A 25,516-nucleotide genomic window follows, 5' to 3' on the forward strand; every position below is an offset into this window, starting at 1 on the left:
TAAGAGAAATTTATATTTTTAGCCGCATTATATATTTGAGAAAAAGAATCTACTGTATATATCATAATTAAATTTACAGTGTCTAAAACTGACGTCATCAAAAATAATTATTCTTCGGCACTGTTAAGTGCTTTGAATGAAGCACAATCTATAAAAAAGTGAAAAGTAAAATATTTCAGTGTTTTAGTTTAAATTGATTTACTCACATTTTCCATTTGCTGATTATTCATTTAAATTTCGCATTTTCCTCACTACAAATTGTCTACATTGTCATTAGTTATTGGAATGGAAATTTACTATTGTGGTTTTTGCCACGTCCTTGACAGCTTTTCATGAGGCGTTTTTATTAACATTGTCGATTATATTAGCTGGGTCAAAACAATACTTCTGTGAGACTATAAACAACTATCATGAATTGAACTGCGAACTTTTTATGACTTTCACTGGTAAAAATACAGCATGAACACCCACAAGAGTAGGCAAAACTGAACTCAAGAGTTCAACCCATTTGACTGGACAAATCTAGCAAAATGTTTCTGTGTTTAAGATACACACAAATTTACACACTAGGTCTATATATCATTTAGCAAAAAGTGTTAAAACTGAACAGAAGTCTAATCTTTAATCCTCACTATAGTCGGTTGCTACTAGTCCACACCCTGCCAGGCCCTATGCAAAAGCCGAGAGATGGTCAGTCTTCTGTATTGCAGTTGCAGTCTAACATATTGTTCAAGTTAATAAATGTGCTCATAGTTACAATCCACCTGCAGAACGAGCTCAATAACTGTCCTCCTCGGTCTCGGGTCTCCGCAGATAGTAGCGAAGAGCATTCGTCAAAACCTGAGATTTAAAAAAAAACAGTTGACTCAGTACCACATAAACTAACAGTAGATTAACACATCAACTTCCACGTTACGATCACACAGAGTACACGCAATAAGTTGTGGTCAACAAATCAAGGAAAAATTCAAACCATGATCCAGAATGAAGCCCTGTGTCATCAGGGAAGAACAAGTCACCTCCTCCATAGATTTGCTTAAGACATCTCCATGATAGGTCACATAGAACTTATCCTTCGCAATTAATCCCTGCCATTCAATTCCATTCTCCACATCAAACACTTGCAAATTGATAAGCAGAAAGGCAGTCATACAAAGGGTATTCATGCAATGCAGCTCAAAGAAGATCCAAATCGTGGTATGAGGTGACAAAAACTCTCTAGAAAATATACCTCGGTATCAATCTCTGCCGACTCCACAAAAATGCTGATGTCGCAAATGACCTTCAGAATTTCCAGCAGCAATCCTGGCCTATCTGCGGTCTCCACTAACAAAAGACTGCATGTCCCAATTGTGCAAATCACCATTTTCAAAGTTAACAGACAAGCAGTGACTTCCTAGTTAGAATCAGGTGTTAAACATGCATAAATCAAACACTACACTCAAGACCTGTAGATCACAAAGCAAAAATAAATAAGTAAATAAATAAATAAAATCAGGAAATGTTAACATGCAAAGTCTGCAAGAGTACTGGCGATACCTTCGAGAACCTTCCCTTGTAACCGTGACATGAGTAGCCACATCCACATCAATCTGCATAAAAACCTCGATCATTTACTCCAACAATGTCGAAAACAATGATCTACTGGGCTAAAAGCAATGATGCAGCATTGCTGGTATCAGTTCCTAGCTCTGCGTTAGCTTCCTTCATCAATCATCACTAACAAAAACAAGATTCCTGCAGATGAGCTGATAACGAAGGGTAATAACAACAAAATTTCTAAACTTTTGATGGAAATGAACTCCAGCCCCATCACATGCTGAGAAGGCGAAGACACGTATCCTAATTTCTCTCTGAACGAGACGCATGATGATTCCTGACACCAATATGCGTTACAAGAATTTGTCAGTAAGGACAACCTGATTCTTTGGTGGGGTATCGCTAAAAGCAACCCCCATGGCCAACTGCTCACTCGATTCCTGCAGTCTCCAATAAATACCAAATAAAAATCATCGCCTCTAACGTTGCAAGTACTTCTGACTCTAAAACACTTCTGGCGCTTCATTAAAGCAATAAAAAGTTCTTGCAGTACTTTTAGGTGTAACGCCCCCTCTCTTTCGACTTCGCGGGCTCAAATATCTTTATACTCGATCTAATAAAACTTTTATTGAGTAAAAATAGAAAGAAGCAGGACAAGTACTGAACTATATAACCGACGACTTAAAATAGGGAAAAAGATTGTGTGGCTTCATTAATACAAATTATGTCCCCAAAACTCAGCACGAAGCTGATATAGGAGAAGGAGTGGGTACCCAGAAAACAACAGAAGAAAATTTTAGGAAATTCGTACAGGATGGTACTGAAGCAGATTGTTAATGATGGTAAGCCGTATGGCTTCCAGCAATTCCGGGTCCTCCACTTTTTTATTGTTAGCCCTGCCAGAAATATGTGCTGCATGATTAAATTGACAGGGGAGATGTGTGCGAACGATCCGTAACACTCTGGAACATCCGGATTCAAACTAGTCACCCTTTCAAAGGCAAGATCCGAAATCGCAGAGCCCTGAGAAAGAGTTCTGAGGAATACAAGTGCAAATCCTAGCATACTATTAACCATGAAGAAAAGGAGGGCATTGCTGAACAGACGATCGAGTAACTAGAAACTTTTTGCGCCGCAACCTAGAACCCTCCGTAGTGACAACTCCCCTAATAACATTAAGTCCCAGGTCCTTGAGGGCCTTTATCTGCGCACAAACAAGAGATCCAATATGATCACAGACGAAAAGTAAGAGAAGTAGCGATGAAATGAGGGCAATTTTTTAAATCTCCAACAAAGAGCAAGGCAATATAACTAAATTATTCTCGCATCAGGATAATGCAGGACATGAAGAGGACTTCAGATCCATTTTACTCAATTCCAAATGGGGGGAAAAATAAAGGTTCTGGAATTGATTGCCAACCGTGTCGAGAAGAGCACCGAGCCTGTCCCCAAAGCTAATCTCCACAATTGTGGCCTCTGAATCCGACTCCTGATCGATCAGCACGATTGGCTTTGGTTCCTCTTCACTAGCCTGAAAACCAACAGTCGTCCTTTAAAGCCCGGAATAGTTGTCGCTGCAACGATGTCTTCATGGACTAATCATGAAACGACGTGATAATTCTTCCTCAAAAATCCAAAGATGAGCATGATTGGTGGATGCATGAAGACCACAGCAGACGACTATGCAGTAACTAGCAAAGACCTTGTTGGAATGCTGTAGCGATGTTAAACACGAACAGATAAGAGCTGGTGTAATGCGATCGAATCATTCGTTGCCCTTACCATAGATTCCATAGAGGTCACAGCACCTGCAGAATCATTGGACGCGCAGCACACCATTCTGCAAGCACTATTCCAGTGAGATTTCTCATTCTCTAACACATTCATCATTCCACGTAGCAACATAAGTTCACTAATACTCTATTGTCGAACAAATACACTAGTAGGAGACAATCACAGGCACAAAATAAGCCATAAGATTTTGAGACGCTGTTTCTTTCTAGTACAATCAGATTATATATATATATATATATATATATATATACATGCGCTTATTTGCAAAGCAGAACATTCGAATCAACTAATGTGTCAATACTCCTGATAAAGCGTTGCAACCATTAACGACGGCTGACCTGCAACATGCAAAACGACGACGCTCATCCGTCCAACTCCGCTCTTCCCCGATCAACGACGACAAAGGCGACGATGCTCTCTTGAAGACGGCAGCCAAAGAGCAGATCGCAGGCGTGCACGTCCAGCATGAACGCCTCGACAGAGAATTGGTGTTCGCAGGTGACACTAGAGCACCAATTCCAGCTCCGATACCACTACAAGCGACCGCCATTGAGCTCGGCTCTCGCCTCAACCCCTTCCTCCTCTATCTCTCTCCCTTCGAGCTCACACCAGACTACAATCTCCTCTGCAATCTACTCCCTCTTCGCTCCACGTCGTCCGAACTGCTCCTATCCTGGATCCAGTTGCTCCCCTCTCGCACAAACAACTCCGCCGCACGAGAGCTCAAATTTATCACTGCGAAAAGGGAGATTGATCAACGATGCTGCTGCCAGAGCAGCAACGTCGGATCACGAAGATTCTCAGCGAAGCATCATCGGCGGGTGACGAAGGCAGAAACGTCGAAATCTGAGCACCGTTACACACATACACAATCACACACACACAATTATACACACTCACTGCATGTTCAGCGAAGTAGAATTACGTGCAACGAGTTCCCGCGTCCCGTCATTGTTCATCCGTTTCCGTTTCTTCATTCATCCACGACGTCGTGTGCCATGCAATCATGAACTCGACGAAGATCGCCTTTTTTCGTCGGCGTTGCCGATAATCGTTCTTTCGTCCAGTGTGATATTTTTAGCATATTCCGCACCGTTACCACAAAAAAGCTACAATTGACGGGAAATAAAAAAGGTTAGGTTGGAGAAAACATCAAACTTTCCACTTTTTGGGTTGTTGGCCACTCTAAAGCTCACAAGATTGGATGGCAACATCATCGCTTTAACTTTTTTGTCTATTTCTACAAATAGAGTGTTTTTATCTTATGCTTTTTTAATTCCAAATTTTGGTTTGAGAACAATTAGAACATTTTTTTGTAGCATTGTGATTAACATATTTGAATAACACAATAGATCTTCATATGCAAATGAGATGTGATATGGGTTATTTTTATTATTATAATAAGGTGTTATTTTATCTAGTATTCTTAGCTATACTAGTGCTTGATGTTGCATGCAAGTAAAATTATTACTTTTCTTTTAAAGGATGTAATATTTTGAGTGAATAAATCAATCAATCAATGCCAACCAATAACAAAGTATGATTTTATATCAACAATCAATTCCGATCGGTATGATAGCATTTAGGTAGAAGAATGTAGATTTGGGATTCTACTATAAAAGAATTACAAAGATTGTTGTGATATTTTATGTTTTTGTGCTCTAGAGCATTCATGGTATTAATGGATCTCGTTAGTTTCTTAAGAATGTTATTAAAATATTTAATGGACTTACAAGCTGCTTCTTAAAAAACTTGAACTTCAATTCTGGTCAAACTTGTACAAGAAGTTTTTAGAAGCTTCCACCACAATTATCTAGAAGTTTGTTTTAGTTCAGTTGTTTTTAAAAATACAAAGTAAAAAATTTACAGTTCTGTGTGTGAGGAAATAAATGTAAAAATGAAGTGTAAAGTAATTATAAAATAATAATAGATTTTAACAAATTATATATTATAGTTTTATAGTCTTCTATTGATTTTCTTCAATCTTTATCTTCAACACGATTATAGTTTTATAGTCTTCTATTGCAATTTTTATCTTCAACACGATAAATTCGTAGTGAAAAATATTTCGCAACAATTGATGATTTAGCAACCGAATTTCAACATCTTTATTATTTTAATATTTTGAAAGAAATAAAACACACACACATACACACATTGAAGAAGCCAGTTAATATTTATAAATGATGTTTCACACGATGCAAAGGTTTCACCTTCTTAGATGTCTGTACTCCTAGTCAACCTACCATGCATTACCTCAATGGAGCTTATCACCTTATTGTGATTTACATTGAAACAAATTTTTCATTAAAGTGAAAAGACACACCAAATAATAAAATACCCAAATCAATACCTACCCGACCTGTTCAATCATTTTTTGTAAACTTTTAGGACACAATTTCCATGAAACCACTTGTAAAGGTGTTTTGAGTTATGCACATATTTTTCATTTTATTACTATAATGATAAAAAATTCAATTGGTTACTTTCTTCTATGGGTACAAGAGTGTATTTCTCTCTTTCCCAAGGGCAGAACCTCTCCCTCATTGTACTTTGCCCACAAGTCTTGTGCTTTGTATGGGTTTGAATCAAACGTGCTCCAACCTTTTGTAGGTTCTCCGTCCTTTGTAGGCGCCATGAGATATTCACTTGACAAGGATTCCTTGCTCACATCTCCATTCACAATGTGGGGTCCAAATTATATATATATATATATAAAATTTAATAATTAGTATTTCTAAGATTTTCTATACTAATATACTATTCCCCTACAAACCACAAGAGCAGTCCCCATGTTCATCACATTCAACAAAGCTACTCTTTGTGTATATAAATTGCTTTTGGTCTATTCTCATAATATTCATCATACATTTTTAATTATAAGAACAATTTGAAAATGTTTTGAGACTTATAACCTTGAAGTGCAGTCAAGAATGTATAAAAAATGTATGAATTCACTATATTTAAACAAATAAATCATTTTCAAGAATTATATTTTACTAATTAAGTACATAAATAAGCATTCAATCCTTATGTCAGAATCTTAAAATGTAAGTTTACAATAATTAAAATTTTAATTGAATGATGTATTAATTTAAACCTTGATTATTTTTATAAAAAATGATATTTATGAGAACCACCAAGCATCATACTTTTATCATAATAATGTAATCACGACCTTGTATTCATTCTAGATAATTTGTTTTTACAATTATTCATTAAATCAGAATTTTGGCATAATTAATAATATTTTCTTTTAACAATTATTCATTACAATTATTCATTAAATTTAAACGTAATGTAATCATGACCTTGTATTCATTCTAGATATCAATTATTAAACACATAAATATATACACATAAATACATTTATTGGGCTTATCATGTGAAATACATAAAACTTTTTAATATATTTTGAATACAATTCCACACAAAGACACAATCACAAACTTTAATGCTAAAATATAAACACAAACTTTAAAATTCAACATTTCATTCTATATATATACATATACATATACATACATCTCATAAAATTCAAGATATTTTTCACCTTCTTTTGAGCACCTCTGAGATTCTAAATTAAAATTTAATTAGTTTGGCATTGCATTAAATGACAAAATCAACATCCACCAGCACCATGTATAATTCATCATACTTGTCCTTTTTTTATATATATGATTGTAGTCATGATTTAAAAAAATTCAATGAACTTGTTTATATATATATATATATGTATATATTTGAATTTATTATTAAGAAATACCAAATTCAGAAATTTGGGATACTTACTTATATGACATTATTCAATTAGTAAATTAAAGTAATATACATAAATTGAAATAGAATAAAGTTTTATGTATATGGATTTTCTTAAGTACATCCTAATTTGAAGTAAAAAATTCAATAAAATCAAATATAATCTCAATATAAAATGATAAATCATTATTATTATTATTATTATTATGATAAAATTTATGCATTTTATTACTGATAAACTTTAGTGTGAGTACTTTTTAAAAATACTTATACATCCAACTACTTTTATTTAAAATATTTTTGTTTTAAAATCTTATTAAAAAGAACTATATATAGTCCTAAACAATTTCACTTTTTTTTTATGCAATAAATTTCTCAAACATTTTTATTGTACCAAACTTATTGCTCTTTTTTATAATATTTTTTTATTAGATAATAAAATCTATTATTTTTTAAATATATCAAAATAAATAAATAATTGATTATACATCAATTACAACATAACTTGATATCCTAAATTTTTTGTTACATATATTACGACTGCAAAAAAGATACATAATAAAGTATTAGTTTATTCACTATTTCTATTTAGATCTCCAAAAATATTTATGGCAATAGTATCTTATGTATAAGTGTAATTATGCCATAGAATTGCTTAAAAGTGTAATTATAAAATTTACCTAAAATAATAACTAATATTACAATAGTATAGTTTTAAATCTATATTATGATTATTAGTATTATTAGAATATTTATTATAGTCTAACAATACTTAAGAACAAAATTCTTCATAAAGTATGTGGTTTTTCAACTGTCAAAATAACAGGAACAAAATTATAAAAGATTAAATAACCTTATTAAAGTAATTAAATTAAGATTTTTTTATTAATATCATTAAATTTAATTGTAGTGTTTCTTGTTCTAAGAATAAAAAAATTCTAATAAGAAAATACAAGAATTAGACATTTTTATAGCCAACTACTAGATTATGTATTATAAAAAGTTGTCATACCAAAAGAAATGGATTGGAATATTAAAAATGGAATGAAATTTATAGTCATATTTGATAGGTTTTAAGTGAAACCCTATCAAATAGGATAGTATTTTGTAAGAATATTAAATGATTTACAAGATTAATATGAAAGTTAAAGTATTTTATCATCTTGCAATATAAATTTCTTCTAAATGTCTCAAATATTACTAATAATGTTCTTTTATAAAAAAAAATTATTCTTCTTCAAAAATATTATTATTCAAGCCTAACTATAAAAATATCATCTACAAGTAAGAATAAAATTTATCATTAAAATAATTAAAAATAATATAATATTTTAATAAAAAGATCAACAAAATTTAAATATATACATACATACATACACACACACACACACACACACACATACACACACACATATATATATATATATATATACACAAAGAGAGAGGTAAAATATTGTTTTCTGTAAAGCATGCCTAAGTTAAATTCTAGTTCTTGAAGCTTCAGAATCCAATGTGCTTAATAAAAAAAAAAAAAAAAAAAAAAAAAAAAAAGAGCTAATTTAACTAAATCAATACAAAAGAAAATCAAAATAAGATAAAGATTAAAGTTTAGCATTAAAAAAATATTTACAAAATATATATATATATATATATATATATATATAAATTGTTTAAGTAAATATATTCAAGAGCTTACTTATTTAACCTAAGAATAACCAAAGATATTTTTATTATATTCAAACCAAGTAGATAATTTATCCTAATAACATTATTTAAATTTATTAATCACTTAATATTCCTCAAAATTTTCTTTATAAGTTAAAAATCTATGATTAAATTATACGATTATTAAAATAAAAATGAAATAAACAAGATTTTCATGGTGTTATTTTTTTTATATTTTTTTCAAAAAAACATAAAAATATTAAAAATATTGTATTGGTAAATAGACTAGGTTTCAAGGATAAGAACTTGATAAAAACAAATAAACAAATGAGACTTTTTTCAAAGAAAGATGATAAAATAGAAATAACTCAATATGTATATTAAAAAAGAAACTAGAATGGCTATTGCCAAAAGCCAAGAAAACTAGAGACCTTGAAACTAGACTAGAAGCAAGAAAAGAGTTGACAAGATTGAAGAGGGCTTCACTCTTGTCTCTATATATACTATCTAATTAGGGGCTATGTGGCGATGTTCTATAGGACCTTCAATATGTGTTGACTTTATAAGACACATGCCTTGACTTACAAGGCAAGTTTTTCTACGTGTGGGCCACATAGTTAGCTTGGTCTTCAAGCTAACAATATGTGTGGCACATGGTCAACTTGTTGACTATGTTTTTAATCCAAAAAAGTCAATTAAAGATACCTATAAAGTCAAAGCAACGTCTATGAAGCTTCTAGAAAGCTTTTATAGAAATATTATAGAATTAACTTACTTTTATCTACTTTTACTTATTTCTACTTATTTATACATGTAATTACTGGCTTACATACATATGTCTGTGACACTATCTCTCCTCTAAGACCGAGTTCCACGAGGAGCGGTCATCATATGTTGAGAAAATCTATGTGACAAATTATATTTGTGTCAGGGACAAGAACTCGATGAAAGCTAAAGAGTAAGTGAGACTTTTCTCAAAAAGAAATAGGACAAAATAGAAATATGTATATTAAGAAAGAAACTGGAATGGCTATTGCCAAAATACAAGAAAACTAGAGACCCTTGAAACTAGACTAGAAGCAAGAAAGGAGTTGACAAGAGTGAAGAGGGCTTCACTCTTGCCTCTATATATACTATCTAACTAGAAGCCACGTGGCGATGTTCTATAAGACCTCCAATATATGTTGACTTTCTAGGCCACATGCCTTTGCTTGCAAGGCAAGTTTTCTATGGATAGACCACGTAGTTAGCTTGTTCTTTAAGCTTCCAACATGCGTGGCACATGGCTAACTTGTTGACCAAGTTTCTAACCTAAAAGTCAACTATAGACTCCTATAAAGTCAAAGCAGCGTCTATGAAGCTTCTAAGAAGCTTCTCTAGAAGATATTACACAATTAACCTACTTTTACATACTTTTATCTATTCATATAGGTAATTATATGTATGTCCGTGACATTACCCCCCCTTCTAGGGACGAGTTCCACGAGGAGCGGTGATTATATATTGAGAAAATCTAATATGCGGCGAATTGTATTTGCTACATACTCTGATCTTTGTTCTCTTCGAAGACAGTTGATGGGTCCTCTTAGCCATCGATAGTGTCCCATTCCAGGGCGAGAAGACCACCCTGTTATTTGATCACTGTTGAGGCCTTCATAACTTCCTTCAAATAATACATTTGAAACACCATCAGGAGTCGTTCTTATCTCCAATAATATCACCAAACATCGAGAATCTCTTCCAAGGTCGTGATACCAAATGCGTTGTATCTCACCATCTATTCGAGGAAGAACATGTCGTTCTTGAGGGTCTTCATTTCGGTTGCGTCGTCTTGAAGGTTGTGACAATCGCAATGTCTCATCCGGTAAGTCAGCAAACGAAGGTTCTTGATTTGAATCCATTGGTTGTTGGCTCTCCATCTAATTAGCGTCACAAAATGCAAAGAAGTTACAAACAAGGATAGGAAATTGAATGTTATCTTGCCTCAATCTTGTCTCTTTTATAAGAGAGGTTTTCATCTTGGTTTTGATGGATGTCGTTGATGAAAAACTTTGACTTTAGCTGATGCATTTGCTAGATTCCTGGATGGCTCCCATGTGCGCTCACTAATATCATATCCGCACCAATGAACAAGATATTCCAGCTTATTTCGGCGCCGCCTTGAGTCTAATATCTCTTCCACCTCAAATTCTTCATTATTATCTACTTCTATAGGAGGCGGTGGCATTTGTCTTCTTCCTTGTATATCCACTGTCTTATATGGTTCAAGAAGAGACACGTGGAATACAGGATGGATCTTCATTGACTCCGGTAGATGTAACCGATATGCAACTGGGTTGATCTGTTCAGAAACAGAAAAGGGGCCAAGCCTACGATAGTCCAATTTATCACAAGGTCGAGTGGTCTTGATATTGCGACGAAGTAGCCATACCTTATCACCCACGTTGAGTTGTGGTTGCTCTTTACGATATACATCTGCATTTATCTTTTGTCGTTCTTGAGCTTTCTTCAACTGCGCCTTCATTATTGCATGTAACTCAGACAACCGATTTGCCATATCTTCTGCTGCAGGATTATCAACTTTTGAAAAATCAAAAGTATCAAGTCGTGGATGATAGCCATAATTGGCAAAGAAAGGTGTTTGTTGCGTGGAGGAATGTACCGTATTATTATAAGCAAACTCTGCCAATGGCAGAAGGTTTGTCCAATCATCTTGTTGGTAGTTGATGGTACACCTTAAATACTGTTCCAAGACTTGGTTTACGCGCTCTGTTTGTCCATCAGTTTGAGGATGGAAAGCTGAAGATAGCTTTATGTCCACTTTTAAAATCTTGAAAAGAGTCCTCCAGAATCTCGACACAAATTGAGTTCCCCTATCCGATATGATATCTTTAGGTAATCCATGATAGCGATAGATATTATCAATGAAAAGCTTAGCTGTTTCTTCACCTGTGATAGATTTTGTACATGGCATAAAATGTGCCATCTTGGTGAAACGATCTACTATCACAAATATAGAATCATAAGATCTTGAGTTTGGAAGATCTGTGATGAAATCCATAGAAACAGAAGACCATGGTTGTTCTGGTATAGGTAATGGCTGAAGAAGTCCGTAAGGTCGATGTCGAGGAATTTTTGATCTTGAACAAATATCACATGATTGTACAAAGTTTTTGACTGACTTCCACATTTGTGGCCACCAAAAATCTCTTGATATGAGTTCCAGAGTCTTATTATATCCAAAGTGCCCTGCTGCTGGAAAGTCATGACGTGCTTGAAGAACACGCAAACGTGCTTTTCCTTCTGGAACATATAGGCGTCCTTCAAAATATAATAGATTATTCTTGAACTCGAACTTAGAAGAATCATGAGACTTGGAAGAATTATTCTCGATATCGTAAACAAGAGGGTCTGAGGACATACTGGACTGGATTTGCTTGAGAAAAGTTGAATCAATAGTCAATGTTGATTTCACTGCTCGAAGATGAAATTGCTCCGGTTTCAAGAGGACCGTTCTTTGTTGCTCAAAAGCTGCATCTCCTTCTTTTGGTGCAAAATAAGAACGTCTAGACAGGGCATCGGACAAACCTTGTTGTTTTCCTGGCCGATAAGTGATAATGAAGTCGAATCTTGACAAAGACATACTCCAACGAGCTTGACGACGATTCAACACGCGTGCTGACATGAAATACTCGAGGTTCTTGTGATCTGTATACACAGTGACTGGACTAGAAGCACCTTCTAGATAATGACGCCATTCTTGAAAGGAATCCACGATTGCAAGAAGTTCTTTATCGTGGATTTCATAATTGATCTCGGCTGCTGAGAATTTTCTTGAATGAAAAGCTATTGGATGAAGTTTGTCATCTGTTCCCATTTGTGATAAAACTGCACCCAAGGCAAAATCTGATGCGTCTGTTTCCATAAAAAATGCCTTGGAAAAGTCAACACGATATAAGACTGGTGCAGAGACAAACGATGTCTTCAAGGCTTCAAATGCTGCTTCCGCTTCTTGATTCCATTGGAATTTATCTTTACTAGTCAAGCGTGTAAGTGGAGCTGCAACTCGTGAGAAGTCTTTGATGAAGATCCGATAGTAATTGGCAAATCCCAAGAAACATTGGACATCTCTCACAGTCTTTGGAATCTTCCAATCCATGATTGTTTGGACTTTCTTAGAATCCATCATAAGACCATTATTTGAAATGATGTATCCTAAAAAGTCAACTTGAGTAGTGTGAAATACACACTTTTCCATCTTGGCGTACAATCCTGCATCTCTGAGTTTTTGTAATACTTGACGAACATGTATTTCATGTTCTTCAACATTCTTAGAATAAATCAGGATATCGTCTAGGTAGCAGACGACAAAATTGTCTAAGAATTCACGAAATACATCATTCATGAGATGTTGAAAAGCAGCTGGTGCATTCGTGAGTCCAAAAGGCATGACATTATATTCAAAATGCCCGTACCTGGTTCGAAACGTAGTCTTCCATTCATCTCCTTCTTTGATCCGTACTAGATTATATGCTCCTCTTAGATCTATTTTTGTATAGATCTTAGCTTGATTTAACTGGTCAAGGAGTCCTGATATCAAAGGTAATGGATACCTGTTCTTGATTGTGATCTTGTTGAGTCCTCGATAGTCAACACACATTCGTAAAGATCCATCTTTTTTCTTTACGAATAAAATTGGAGCTCCTGCTGGAGATTTTGAATGGCGTATGAAATTCTTCGCTAAATTCTCGTCAATATATGTCTTGAGTTCAGCCAACTCATCTTGCGATAAACTGTAAATTGGTCCAAATGGTGGCTGAGTTCCTTCCTTGAGATCGATTGAACAATCGTATGGGCGATGCTCAGGAAGAATATCTGCATTCTTTTTCTCAAAAACGTCTTGATAATCTTGATATTGACTTGGAATGCCACTTGAAGTCTTTACGCTTTCAGAAATAGGTGCAGCATAAATAGCAAAAGTTGATCCTTCTTTTGCTGCGTGTATAAATGCTTTTGCACCTATAAGTGCAGGTTTTACTATACTAGACTCATGGTTTTTTACTTGATTAATAGAACTGTTACTAATGCTCCGAGGAAAATCAAGTTTACGAGAAATCCAATTTATTCGAGGATTATACTTTTCTAACCATGATAAGCCTAAAATTACTGGATTAGAGGGAGATCTAATTATATTAAAAATTACGCAACTACTATGACCATTTATTACTACATCTACAGGAAGTGTTTCGTGAGTTACATCTCCAGAAGACAATGGACGACCATCTATGACTTCTACGTGTACAGGTTTAGTTTTTTGTATTAATGATATTCTATGACATCTAGCAAATTCTTCATCTAAAAAACAAGATGAGGCTCCTGAATCTACCAAGGCAGAGGCTGTGTAATTATTAGGTCCTAAACGCACATCTATTATAAAACAAGGAGATGGTTTTGAGGAGAGGATAGGACCTTTATTAGAAGTTGTACAAGATTCCAGCCGCACGGTCCCTATTGTAGCTGGACGTACTCGTTTTCCGACATACTGTCTTCTTTGACAGCCCTACTCCTCATTTTGTAGTTACGTCGCTTCTTTGGACAATGTTGAGCAGTGTGCTTAGGTTCTCCACAATATAAGCACAATCCTTCTTGTCGACGACGAGACTTTTCTTGCTCAGTAAGAGGTTTGAAACGTACCGCATCAATTTGCATATCCTCTACTTCCGAAGGTATGTATTGACGAGACGTCGGTGTTGCCATTGAATTGTAGTAACGTTGAGGCCCACTTGTGCGACTCTCGGATCGAAATTCAAAAAGTCGATTGTCGCACTTCACAGCAAAGTCAATTGCTTGACTCAATGTTTGAGGATCAGGTAAATTAAGCATCAATTTCTTTACCTCATATTGTAATCCGTAGAGAAATTGACTCACAAGTGCGGCATCATCCCACTTGATATCAGTTGCAAGTTGTCGAAATTGCGAAGCATATAATGTTACTGATCGATTGCCTTGTCGCAAAATACGGATCTTGTTGGTTGCAACACGAATTGCATCATGTTCTCCAAACATGGATCGAAACTCCGCCAAAAAAGCCTCCAGATTATCCAATATTGGATCTCGTCGTTCAAGAAAAGATGAAAACCATGACAATGCTGAACCTGAAAGAAGTGTACCAATGAATCTTACTTGTGACCCTAGAGTTGGATAGCTCTGGGGTTGAAGTTCAATCACTAGTTGGACCTGATTGATGAATCCTCGAAACTTGGATCTGGTACCATCAAACTTCTCGGGCAAGGCAACTCTCGGTTCTCTAACACTCGAAGGGTGTTCCATTCTGGGAGAAGGGACATGGTTTGGTGCAGATGTTGAAGCAGCCCCAATCATCTCTATATCTTCACTTCCTACCATTCTTGTTGCTCCTTGTGGTGGTAAATTGAGTTGATGCATCGCAAGCATTAACTCCCTCAATTGTTCTTGCATCTGTGCCATTGCACTCTTCATTTCAACAAGCTCTGCCATAGTAGTACTTAGAAAAGAGAAGATGTCTAACAACGCTCAAAACAAATAGAAGAGAGGAATTGATAACAAAGAAAATACTAAGAACAATATCAGTTTAAAAGAGGGTAATCCGCAACTTCTAATGCGCTTATGTCTTATCAAGAAAAAGGGGTAATCCACTCTTAATCAAGAAAAGACAAAGCTCTGATATTGTAAGTGTACTCTTGTCAATCTGTCAGGGACAAGAACTCGATGAAAGCTAAAGAGTAAGTGAGACTTTTCTCAAAAAGAAATAGGACAAAATAGAAATATGTATATTAAGAAAGAAACTGGAATGGCTATTGCCAAAATACAAGAAAACTAGAGACCCTTGAAACTAGACTAGAAGCAAGAAAGGAGTTGACAAGAGTGAAGAGGGCTTCACTCTTGCCTCTATATATACTATCTAACTAGAAGCCACGTGGCGATGTTCTATAAGACCTCCAATATATGTTGACTTTCTAGGCCACATGCCTTTGCTTGCAAGGCAAGTTTTCTATGGATAGACCACGTAGTTAGCTTGTTCTTTAAGCTTCCAACATGCGTGGCACATGGCTAACTTGTTGACCAAGTTTCTAACCTAAAAGTCAACTATAGACTCCTATAAAGTCAAAGCAGCGTCTATGAAGCTTCTAAGAAGCTTCTCTAGAAGATATTACACAATTAACCTACTTTTACATACTTTTATCTATTCATATAGGTAATTATATGTATATCCGTGACAATTTGCCACATACTCTGATCTTTGTTCTCTTCGAAGATGATTGATAAGGCCTCTCAACCATTGGTAGTGTCCCATACCAGGGCGAAAAGACCACCCAATTATTTCATCATTGTTGAGGCCTTCATAACTTCCTTCGAATAAAGCATTTGGAACAACGTTAAGAATTATTCTTACTTCTAGCAAAACTACCAAGCATCGAGAGTGCTTTCTAAGAGCGTGATATCAAACACATTGTATCTCGCCATCTATTCGAGGAAGAACATGTCATTCTTGAAGATCTTCATCTCGATTGCATCATCTTGAAGGTTGTGACAATTGTAATGTTTCCTCTAGCAAGTTAGCAAACGAAGGCTCTTGAGTCGAATTCGTTGGTTATTGATTTTACATCTCCTTAGCATCACAACTACAAAGAACCTATAAACAAGGATTGAAAGTAGAATTTTATCTTGCTTAGATCTTGTTTCTTTTATAAAGAAGGTTTTTATTTTGATTTTGATGGATGTCGTCGATGAAAAGCCTCCATCGCCTTTGCTGCATTTAAAAGATTCTTTATTAGTTCATATGTGCATTCACTAATATCATATCCGCACTAATGGATAAGATATTTCAATTTATTTTGGCGCCACCTTGAATCTAAGACTTCTTCCACTTCGAACTCTTCATTATTGTCTACTTCTATAAGAGGAGGTGGAGCTTGTCTTCTTCTTGGTATGTCCACTGTCTTGTATGATTCAAGAAGAGATAAGTGGAATACTGTATGGATATTTATTGACTCCAATAGGTGTAAACAATATGCAAATAGATTGATTTGTATAGAAATAGAAAATGGTCCAAGCTTTCAATAGTCCAACTTGTCACAAGGACGAGTGGTAACCATACCTTGTCACTTAAGTGGAATGGTGGTTGTTCCTTTTGATAGACATCCGCATTGACCTTTTGTTGTTCTTGAGCTTCTTTTAACTATGCCTTTATCGTTGCATGTAGCTCTGACAAATGAATTGCCAAATCTCTCACTGTAGGATTATCAACTTTTAAAAAGTCAAAAGTATCAAGTTGTGGATGATAACCATAATTGGCAAAGAAAGGTATTTTTTTGTAGAAGAATGTATTGTGTTATTGTAAACAAACTCTGCTAATGATAAAAGAATTGTCCAATTATCTTGTTGGTAGTTAATGATACATCTTAAATACTGCTCTAAAATTTTATTAATACGCTCTGTTTGTCCATCAGTTTGAGGATGGAATGTCGAAGATATCCACTTTTAGAATCTTGAAAAGAATCCGCCAAAATCTTGATACAAATTGAATTTTTCTATCTGATATAATATCCTTGGATAAGCCATGGTAGCGATAGATATTGTCAAGAAAGAGCTTAGCTGTTTCTTTACCTATGATAGATTTTGTACATGGTACAAAATGTGCCATCTTGGTAAAATAATCTACTATCACAAATATAGAATCATAAGAACCTGAGATTGAAAGATTTGTGATGAAATCCACAGAAATAGAAGACTATGGTTGTTTTGGAATGAGTAATGGTTGAAAAAGTCCATAAGGTCAATCACGAGGAGTTTTTGATCTTGAGCAAACATCACAAGATTGTACAAAATCTTTGACTTCTTTCTATATTTGGGGCCACCAAAAGTCCCTAGATATTAGTTCCAAAGTTTTATTGTACCCAAAATGTCCTGCTACTGGAAAGTCATAACGAGCTTGAAGAACACATAATCAAGCTTCACCTTCTAGAACATATAGGCATCCCTCAAAATATAGTAGATTCTTCTTGAATTCAAACTTAGAAGTATCATGAGACTTTGAAGTATTTCCTTTAATATCATGAATAAGAAGATTAGAAGACATACTTGACTGAATTTGCTTAATGAAAGTTGAATCAACAATTAGTGATGATTTCATAACTCAAAGATGAAGATGCTCTAGCTTCAAGAGAATTGTCCATTGTTGATTGAAAGCAGCATCTCCTTCCTTTGGTGCAAGGTAAAATCGTCTAGATAGTGCATCTGACAAACCTTGTTGTTTTTCTGGTCGATAAATGATCTTCAATTCAAATCTTGACAAAGACATATTCCAACAAGCTTGGCGACGATTCAAAATACGCGCTGCCATAAAATATTCAAGATTCTTATGATTCATATACCCTATGATTGGACTAGAAGCACCTTCAAAATAATGGCACCATTCTTGAAATAAATCCACGATTACAAAAAGTTCTTTGTCATGGATCTTGTAGTTGATCTAGGTTGCTCAAAAATTTCCAGAATGAAAAGCTATTGGATGAAGTTTATTATCTGTTCCCACTTATGACAATACGACACCCAAAGCAAAGTCTGATGCATGTGTTTCCATAAAAGAATGGCTTAGAAAAATTAACGTGATATAAGATTGGTGCAAAAACAAAGGTTGACTTCAAAGCTTCAAATGCTACTTCCGCTTCTTGATTCCATTGAAGTTTGTCTTTATAAGTCAAACATGTAAATAGAGCTGCAACTTGAGAGATGTCTTTGATGAAGATCAGATAGTAGTTGGCAAATCCCAAAAAGCACTGGACATCTCTTACCGTTGTCGTATGGCGTGATTTTCTATCTGGAAATACACCGGGTATCTAGCTGTAGAGAGTTTAGGTTTCTTTTTTATATAATGCCTTAGCTTCCAAAAAAAAACTCCTTGCTTTGTATAAAAATTCAAAATATCTTAAAATTCTTCAAAATATATTTCTTCCCGCCAAGGACCTTTTTACATCAGACTTTGAAAATTCATAAAAGCAAATCGAACCGTTCACTTTGTTTCAAATGTCTACATAAGCTAGATGCTGTACTTAACTTTTACCACAAAAAAATTGAACCGTACATCTATCACCGATCGTTCGGCATCTAAGAAACCCTAGCAGGTGCACAAAACCCTAACTTACAAGCACCCAAAAACTATTTTCCTCATATCTCTTAAACCCAAGCTCCAAATCACACAAAACTTGTATAGAAAGCTTTACAACAAGATTACACTCAATCTTGAAAATTTTGAGCTAAAACCTCATCAAATTGTCTAAGATATAGCTCAAATCACAAGCACAAGTAATTCGGGCTACTTACTACCCTTAGATATCAAGCGCTGACTTCAACTGCCAATATCTCCTTCATAAAAGCTTGGAATTCGATAAACAGTATGCACAAACTGTAGCCGAAAAAGTGTTCTCTTCAAATCCGGTCGCCGATCCTCGTTTGCTGTCCATACGCGTGCGGTATGCTCAAAAGAGTGACAGTACGTTGAAAACTTATACCTTAACTTTGAGCGCCTATAACTTCTTCATATAAACCCCAAATGACACAAATTTTGCACCAAAACCATATCCAAAAACCTAAACCTTCTGATCTTAGCCTCAAAAACTCGAATGGCCTCCGGAAACTAACCCTAATCCCTAATATGGCCTCGGGCAGCCTCCTCAAAGCCCATTGGTCATGATTTTTGACCAATAGGAATGGAGATTTTTATTTTTCATCTCCATTCATCTACATTGGTGCCCTAATTCCTCCCTTTGCTACCAAAATCCTTCTTCAATCCTTTTTCTTATAAGATTTACATAATGTATGCTCTAAACACCAAATAAAAGAACCAAAATAGTTTTTTTAAATGTCACCAATGTCTAACAAAGGTGACTCTAAATATTTAGAAGTTACTATCAACCAAAACCAATCTTAAAAGCCACTATCAAAAGAAATTAAAGTTATAAAAATTCTATAGTAATCTTTTTAAACAACCACTTCTCAAAGTAATAATCAAATTATATCCTACAACCAACTAAAATCTACTAACATGGCTCTTACCATGTTACTTAATAAATTATATATTAAGTACATAATTACATTATTTTCATATAGTAGCCGAACCACAACACGACACCGTTTTTGAGATCTTTCAATCCATAATAGTTTGAACTTTCTTAAGATCCATCATAAGTCCATCATAAGTCCATCATTTGAAATGATGTATCCTAAGAAGTCGACTTGAGTAGTGTGAAATACACACTTTTTTATCTTGGCAAAGAGTTCCATATCTCTTAGTTTTTGTAATACATGACGAACATGAAGTTCATGTTCTTTTATGTTCTTAGAATATATTAAGATGTCATCTAGGTAACAGACAACAAAATCATCTAAAAACTCTCAAAAGACATCATTCATTAGATGTTGGAATGCTGTTGGTGCATTTATAAGTCCAAAAGATATGACGTTGTATTCGAAATGTCCATACCTTGTTCGAAACATAGTCTTCCATTCATCTCTTTTTTTGATGTATACCAGATTATATGCTCCTCGTAGATCTATTTTCATATAGATCTTAGCTTGATTCAACTGACAAAGAGTCCAGATATCAAAGGTAGCGGATACATGTTCTTGATGGTGATTTTGTTGAATCCTCGATAATTGACACACATCCACAATGATCCGTCTTTTTTCTTCACAAATAAAATTGGAGCTCCTGCTAGAGATTTGGAATAGAGTGTGAAGTTCTTGGCCAGATTCTCTTCAATATACTCCTTGAGTTCAGCCAACTCATTGTGAGATAAATTGTAGATTGGTCCAAATGGTGGTTATGCTCTTTTTTGAAGGTCAATTGAGCAGTCATAGGAATGGTGTTCTAGAAGAGTATTCGCATTTTTTTTCTCAAATACATCTTGAAAATCTTGATATTGGCTTGGAATGCCACTTGAAGTCTTTCCACCAGTAGAATCAAGTGTGGTATAAATGATACAAGGTGATCCTTCTTTTGCTGCATGCAAGAAAGTTCTTGCACCTACAAATATAGGTTTAATTATACTAGAATTATGACTTTCTACTTCATTAACTATGTTCTTAGTTATACTTTCAGAAAAGTCAAGACTATAAGAAATCCAATCTATTTTAGGATTATATTTTTCTAACCATGATAAATCTAAAATGACTGGATTAGACGGAGATCTAATGTTATTAAATATTACAAAGCTACCATAACGAATAGTTATTACTTCTATAGGAAGGGTTTCATGACTAACATCTCTTGAAGACAACAGATGACCATCTATGACTTCTACATGAACATGTTTAGTTTTCTTCACTAAAAGTATGCTATCTCTTTTAGCAAATTCTTCATCTAAAAAATATGTTGAAGCTCCTGAATCTAGCAAGGTAGAGTCTTTGTGATGTTTAAATCCTAGAATAAAATTTATCATAAAACATGGAGAGGGTTGTGAGGAGAGGATAGGACCTTCACTAAGAGTTGTATAAGGTTCCAGCGGCATGGTCCCTATTCGAGCTGGACAAATTTGTTTTTCGACATACTATCTTCTTTGATTACCGTACTCTTCATTTTATGGTTGTGTCGCTTCTTTGAGCAATGTTGAGAAGTGTGCTTTGGTTCTTGACAATATAAGCACAATCCTTGTTGATGTCGATGAATCTTTTCCTACCGTTTAAGGACATACTCCTTAGAACCTTCTAGAGACAAGTTTCTAGAACCTTCTAGAAGCAAGTCTCTAGAACCTTCTAGAAGCTTCTTAGTTGGTAGAAGATGTTAGGAACATAGTCCTTAGAACCTTCTAGAGATAAGTTTCTAGAACCTTCTAGAAGCAAGTCTTTGGAACCTTCTAAAAGCTTCCTAGTTGGTAGAAGTTGCTGGAGAAGCTTCCTTAATATGAGTATATATTGGAATCGAGGCTGAAGAGTTCTTCACTCTCGACAACACATCTCTTGGAGCTCTAACTCTCCTTTCTGGTGTTGTTCTTGTATTCATCTGATTAATCTAGTTCTTGTCAGTTCTTGTTGAACTATTTGTTAGATCTCGAGTCTGTATTTTTGTGTCCGTGAGAGTTTGTCAAGACTCCACTCACCTCAGATATCATAGTTAATTTCTTCTTCATTAGAGTGCAGATTACCCCTCTGCTCGGAAGTGTACTAGTATTTTAGAGGTTGCGGATTACTCTCCTCTAAACTGATACTTCTTTTGTTACAATATTGGAGTCTTATTCTTCTTGGAAAGAGTTGATTACTCCTTTTGTTGTAACTCTTAAGGCATTTTAGAGGTTGCGGAGTATCCTCCTCTAAACCAATATTGTCTTCATGTAGAGTCATTTCTGTCTTTCTCTTAGAATTGCCAGAGGCCAAGACATTAGTATGACAAAAAGTTTGGAGTCCAAGTTGGATGCTATCATGAATGCCCTCGCTACGTTATCGCAAAGAACTGCAGAGATTGAAGGAGTCGTGGCAAGGCTTCATAATGATGGAGCATCTGGGATGGCACAATCTAGGTTGCACCAGCCTCAAACTTTTGCACTTGGAGAAGTAACTTTGCTTCGGGTTCGACATGCACTGTTGGTTCTACAACATAAAGAACCCCGAGTTAGCCTTCCGGACAAGTTCAAAGGTACGCATTCCAAGTTTCGAGGATTCATCAATCAAATCAGGTTGATAACAATTTTATAGCCCGAACGCTATCCAACGGAGGAGTCACGTGTTGGGCTTGTTGGAACCTTACTTACAGGGCAAGCTCTATCATAGTTTGCTCCTTTGTTTGAAAAACGATCGTCCATACTAAATAACTTTGAAACCTTTTTGGAGGCGTTTGTGGAAGCATTTGGTGAACACGACAAGGTTCGATGGGCTACAACAAAGATCCGGTCACTACGACAAGGGATGCGCTCTACATCAATCTATGCATTAGACTTTAGGCAATTAACATGCGACATCTATTGGGACGAAGAAGCATTGATGAGTCAATTCTATTGGGATTTAAAGGATGATGTGAAGGATTTGCTGTTAACTCTTCTTGATCCACAAATGCTCAACGAAGCTATTAGCCAAGCTGTGAAGTGCGATAATCGCCTATTTCAACGCCGCCAAGACCAATGTTGAAGACAACATACGATTTGCCACACCCCAACTATGTCGGCAAGCAGTATGAATTCACATTCAGATATAGAAGACATGCAAATTGATATAGTACGTGTCAAATCTCTTACCCTAGAAGAAAAAAAGCGGCGTATGGAGGAAGGTCTATGCTTGTATTGCGGTGAAGAAGGCCACAAAGTTGGAACTGTCCCAAGAAGCAAAATCGACGTATTGTGAGGATTAGGGACACGTTTGTTCAGGAAAACAAGGATGCCCAGCCACAATAAGAACCATGCGGCTCGATAGTGAAATATCGTAACAATAACCAAGTTCCTTTCTTTTCGCTCAATCTGCCCCTTGCTTTACAATCTCTTTGCTTATTGGCCCTCAAAAATTGAGAACCTTAGCATTATTAGATTCAAGAGCATCTGCTTGTTTCTTAGATGAAGAATTTGCGAAGTGTCATAAGATCCGTTTAGTACAAAAAACCAAACCTGTTCACATTGAGGTCATAAATGGGCGACCTTTATTGTCTGGTAGTGTCACCTATGAATCAAACCTATAGAAGTGACGTTTAAAGGCCATAGTAGTCATATTATTTTCAATATTATTAGAATCCTATCAAATCCTGTTATTCTTGGTCTTTCCTTGTTGGAAAAGTATAACCCATCCATAGATTAGAGGTTGCGGAAGATGACCTTTCCCACAAAACTACCCAAGAGCAAGCCTAGTAGAAAACCTCGAATAGAGAAATCCTTATTCATTGGAGCAAGAACGTTTATAAGATCGTCTAAGGAAGGCACACCATTTGTCATTTAAGCGGCTCCAACTACCGGGGAGAAGATCTCGACAACAAGTATACTTGAGCAATATAAGGATTTTAAAGATGTGTTTCAAAAGAAGAATGTCAACATGCTATTGGAACACCGACCATATGATTGTGCCATAGACTTGCAGGAAAGAGCACAACTGCCTTATGGCCCAATCTACAATCTATCGCAGACGGAGTTGGCGAAGTTACGGAAGTACATCGATGAGAATCTAGCCAAGAACTTCATCTGTCATTCAAAATCGTCAATAAGAGCACCCATCTTATTTGTGAAGAAGAAAGATGGCTCGTTGTAGATGTGCATGGACTATCGAGGCCTCAACAAGGTAACAAAGAAGAATTGTTATCCGTTACCCTTGATTTCTAGTCTCTTAGAACAACTTGGACATGCAAGGATCTTTACAAAAATTGATCTAAGGAGAGCTTACAACCTCGTACGAATCAAAGAAGGAGATGAGTGGAAGACAGCGTTTCGTACGAGGTATGGTGATTTTGAGTATATGTCACGGCCATAATCATATAAGCTAATAATTACATATAGAAATAGGTAGAAATAAGTAAAAGTAGATAAAAGTAAGTTAATTGTATAATATTTAATATAGAAGCTTCCTCGAAACTTCCTAGACGCTGCTTTGACTTCATAGGTGTCTTTAATTGACTTTTTGGATTAGAAACGTGGTCAACAAGTTGGCCATGTGCCACACACGTTGTTAGCTTGAAGATCAAGCTAACTATGTGGCCCACACGTAGGAAAACTTGCCTTGTAAGTCAAGGCATGTGTCCTACAAAGTCAACACATATTGGAGGTCCTATAGAACGTCGCCACGTAGCCCCTAGTTAGATAGTATATATAGAGACAAGAGTGAAGGCTTCTTCACTCTTGTCAACTCCTTTCTTGCTTCTAGTCTAGTTTCAAGGGTCTCTAGTTTTCTTGTATTTTGGCAATAGCCATTCCAGTTTCTTTCTTAATATACATATTTCTATTTTGTCTTATTTCTTTTTTGAGAAAATTCTCACTTACTCTTTAGCTTTCATCGAGTTCTTGTCCTTGACAGATTGACAAGAGTACACTTACAATATCAGAGCTTTGTCTTTTCTTGATTAAGAGTGGATTACCCCTTTTTCTTGATAAGACATAAGCGCATTAGAAGTTGCGGATTACCCTCTTTTAAACTGATATTGTTCTTAGTATTTTCTTTGTTATCAATTCCTCTCTTCTATTTGTTTTGAGCGTTATTAGAGATCTTCTCTTTTCTAAGTGCTACTATGGCAGAGCTTGTTGAAATGAAGAGTACAATGGCACAGATGCAAGAACAATTGAGGGAGTTAATGCTTGCGATGCATCAACTCAATTTACCACCACAAGGAGCAACAAGAATGGTAGGAAGTGAAGATATAGAGATGATTGGGGCTGCTTCAACATCTGCACCAAACCATGTCCCTTCTCCCAGAATGGAACACCCTTCGAGTGTTAGAGAACCGAGAGTTGCCTTGCCCGAGAAGTTTGATGGTACCAGATCCAAGTTTCGAGGATTCATCAATCAGGTCCAACTAGTGATTGAACTTCAACCCCAGAGCTATCCAACTCCAGGGTCACAAGTTAGATTCATTGGTACACTTCTTTCAGGTTCAGCATTGTCATGGTTTTCATCTTTTCTTGAACGACGAGATCCAATATTGGATAATCTGGAGGCTTTTTTGGCGGAGTTTTGATCCATGTTTGGAGAACATGATGCAATTCGTGTTGCAACCAACAAGATCCATATTTTGCGACAAGGCAATCGATCAGTAACATTA

At 35.5% G+C, this 25,516-nt stretch overlaps 1 protein-coding gene across 2 annotated transcripts; it reads right to left on the reverse strand.

The window, feature by feature from the left end:
* Window positions 1–411: 411 nt before the first annotated feature.
* LOC112286485 (ACT domain-containing protein ACR12) lies at window positions 412–4,227 on the reverse strand. 2 transcript variants are annotated; one of them, XM_024528407.1, is made up of 10 exons: window positions 3,672–4,227; window positions 3,322–3,379; window positions 2,960–3,070; window positions 2,646–2,743; window positions 2,351–2,435; window positions 1,920–1,979; window positions 1,540–1,592; window positions 1,232–1,337; window positions 1,020–1,088; window positions 412–840 (listed from the first exon to the last, which is right to left on the reverse strand). In XM_024528407.1, the coding sequence occupies exons 1-10, from the start codon at window positions 3,881–3,883 to the stop codon at window positions 778–780; spliced, it is 915 nt and encodes a 304-aa protein (XP_024384175.1). In that variant the 5' UTR covers window positions 3,884–4,227; the 3' UTR covers window positions 412–777. The 2 variants fall into 2 exon arrangements, with proteins under 2 accessions (XP_024384175.1, XP_024384174.1); XM_024528406.1 differs by having other exon boundaries at window positions 974–1,088.
* Window positions 4,228–25,516: the final 21,289 nt, after the last annotated feature.

This window comes from Physcomitrium patens, chromosome 9, assembly GCF_059467195.1.
Source record: "Physcomitrium patens ecotype Gransden chromosome 9, ASM5946719v1, whole genome shotgun sequence".
In the NCBI taxonomy this organism is placed as follows: Eukaryota; Viridiplantae; Streptophyta; class Bryopsida; order Funariales; family Funariaceae; genus Physcomitrium; species Physcomitrium patens.

What these genes read in the sequence shown, in the direction of transcription:
- LOC112286485 (XM_024528406.1), bottom strand. Translation starts at nt 3,883, where the DNA reads ATGGCGGTCGCTTGTAGTGGTATCGGAGCTGGAATTGGTGCTCTAGTG. An exon ending in ACAAGGGAAGGTTCTCGAAG is followed by an intron (nt 1,338 to 1,539) that starts GTATCGCCAGTA and finishes TGGGACATGCAG; the next exon opens with TCTTTTGTTAGTGGAGACCG. An exon ending in GGGCTTCATTCTGGATCATG is followed by an intron (nt 841 to 973) that starts GTTTGAATTTTT and finishes TTTAAATCTCAG; the next exon opens with GTTTTGACGAATGCTCTTCG.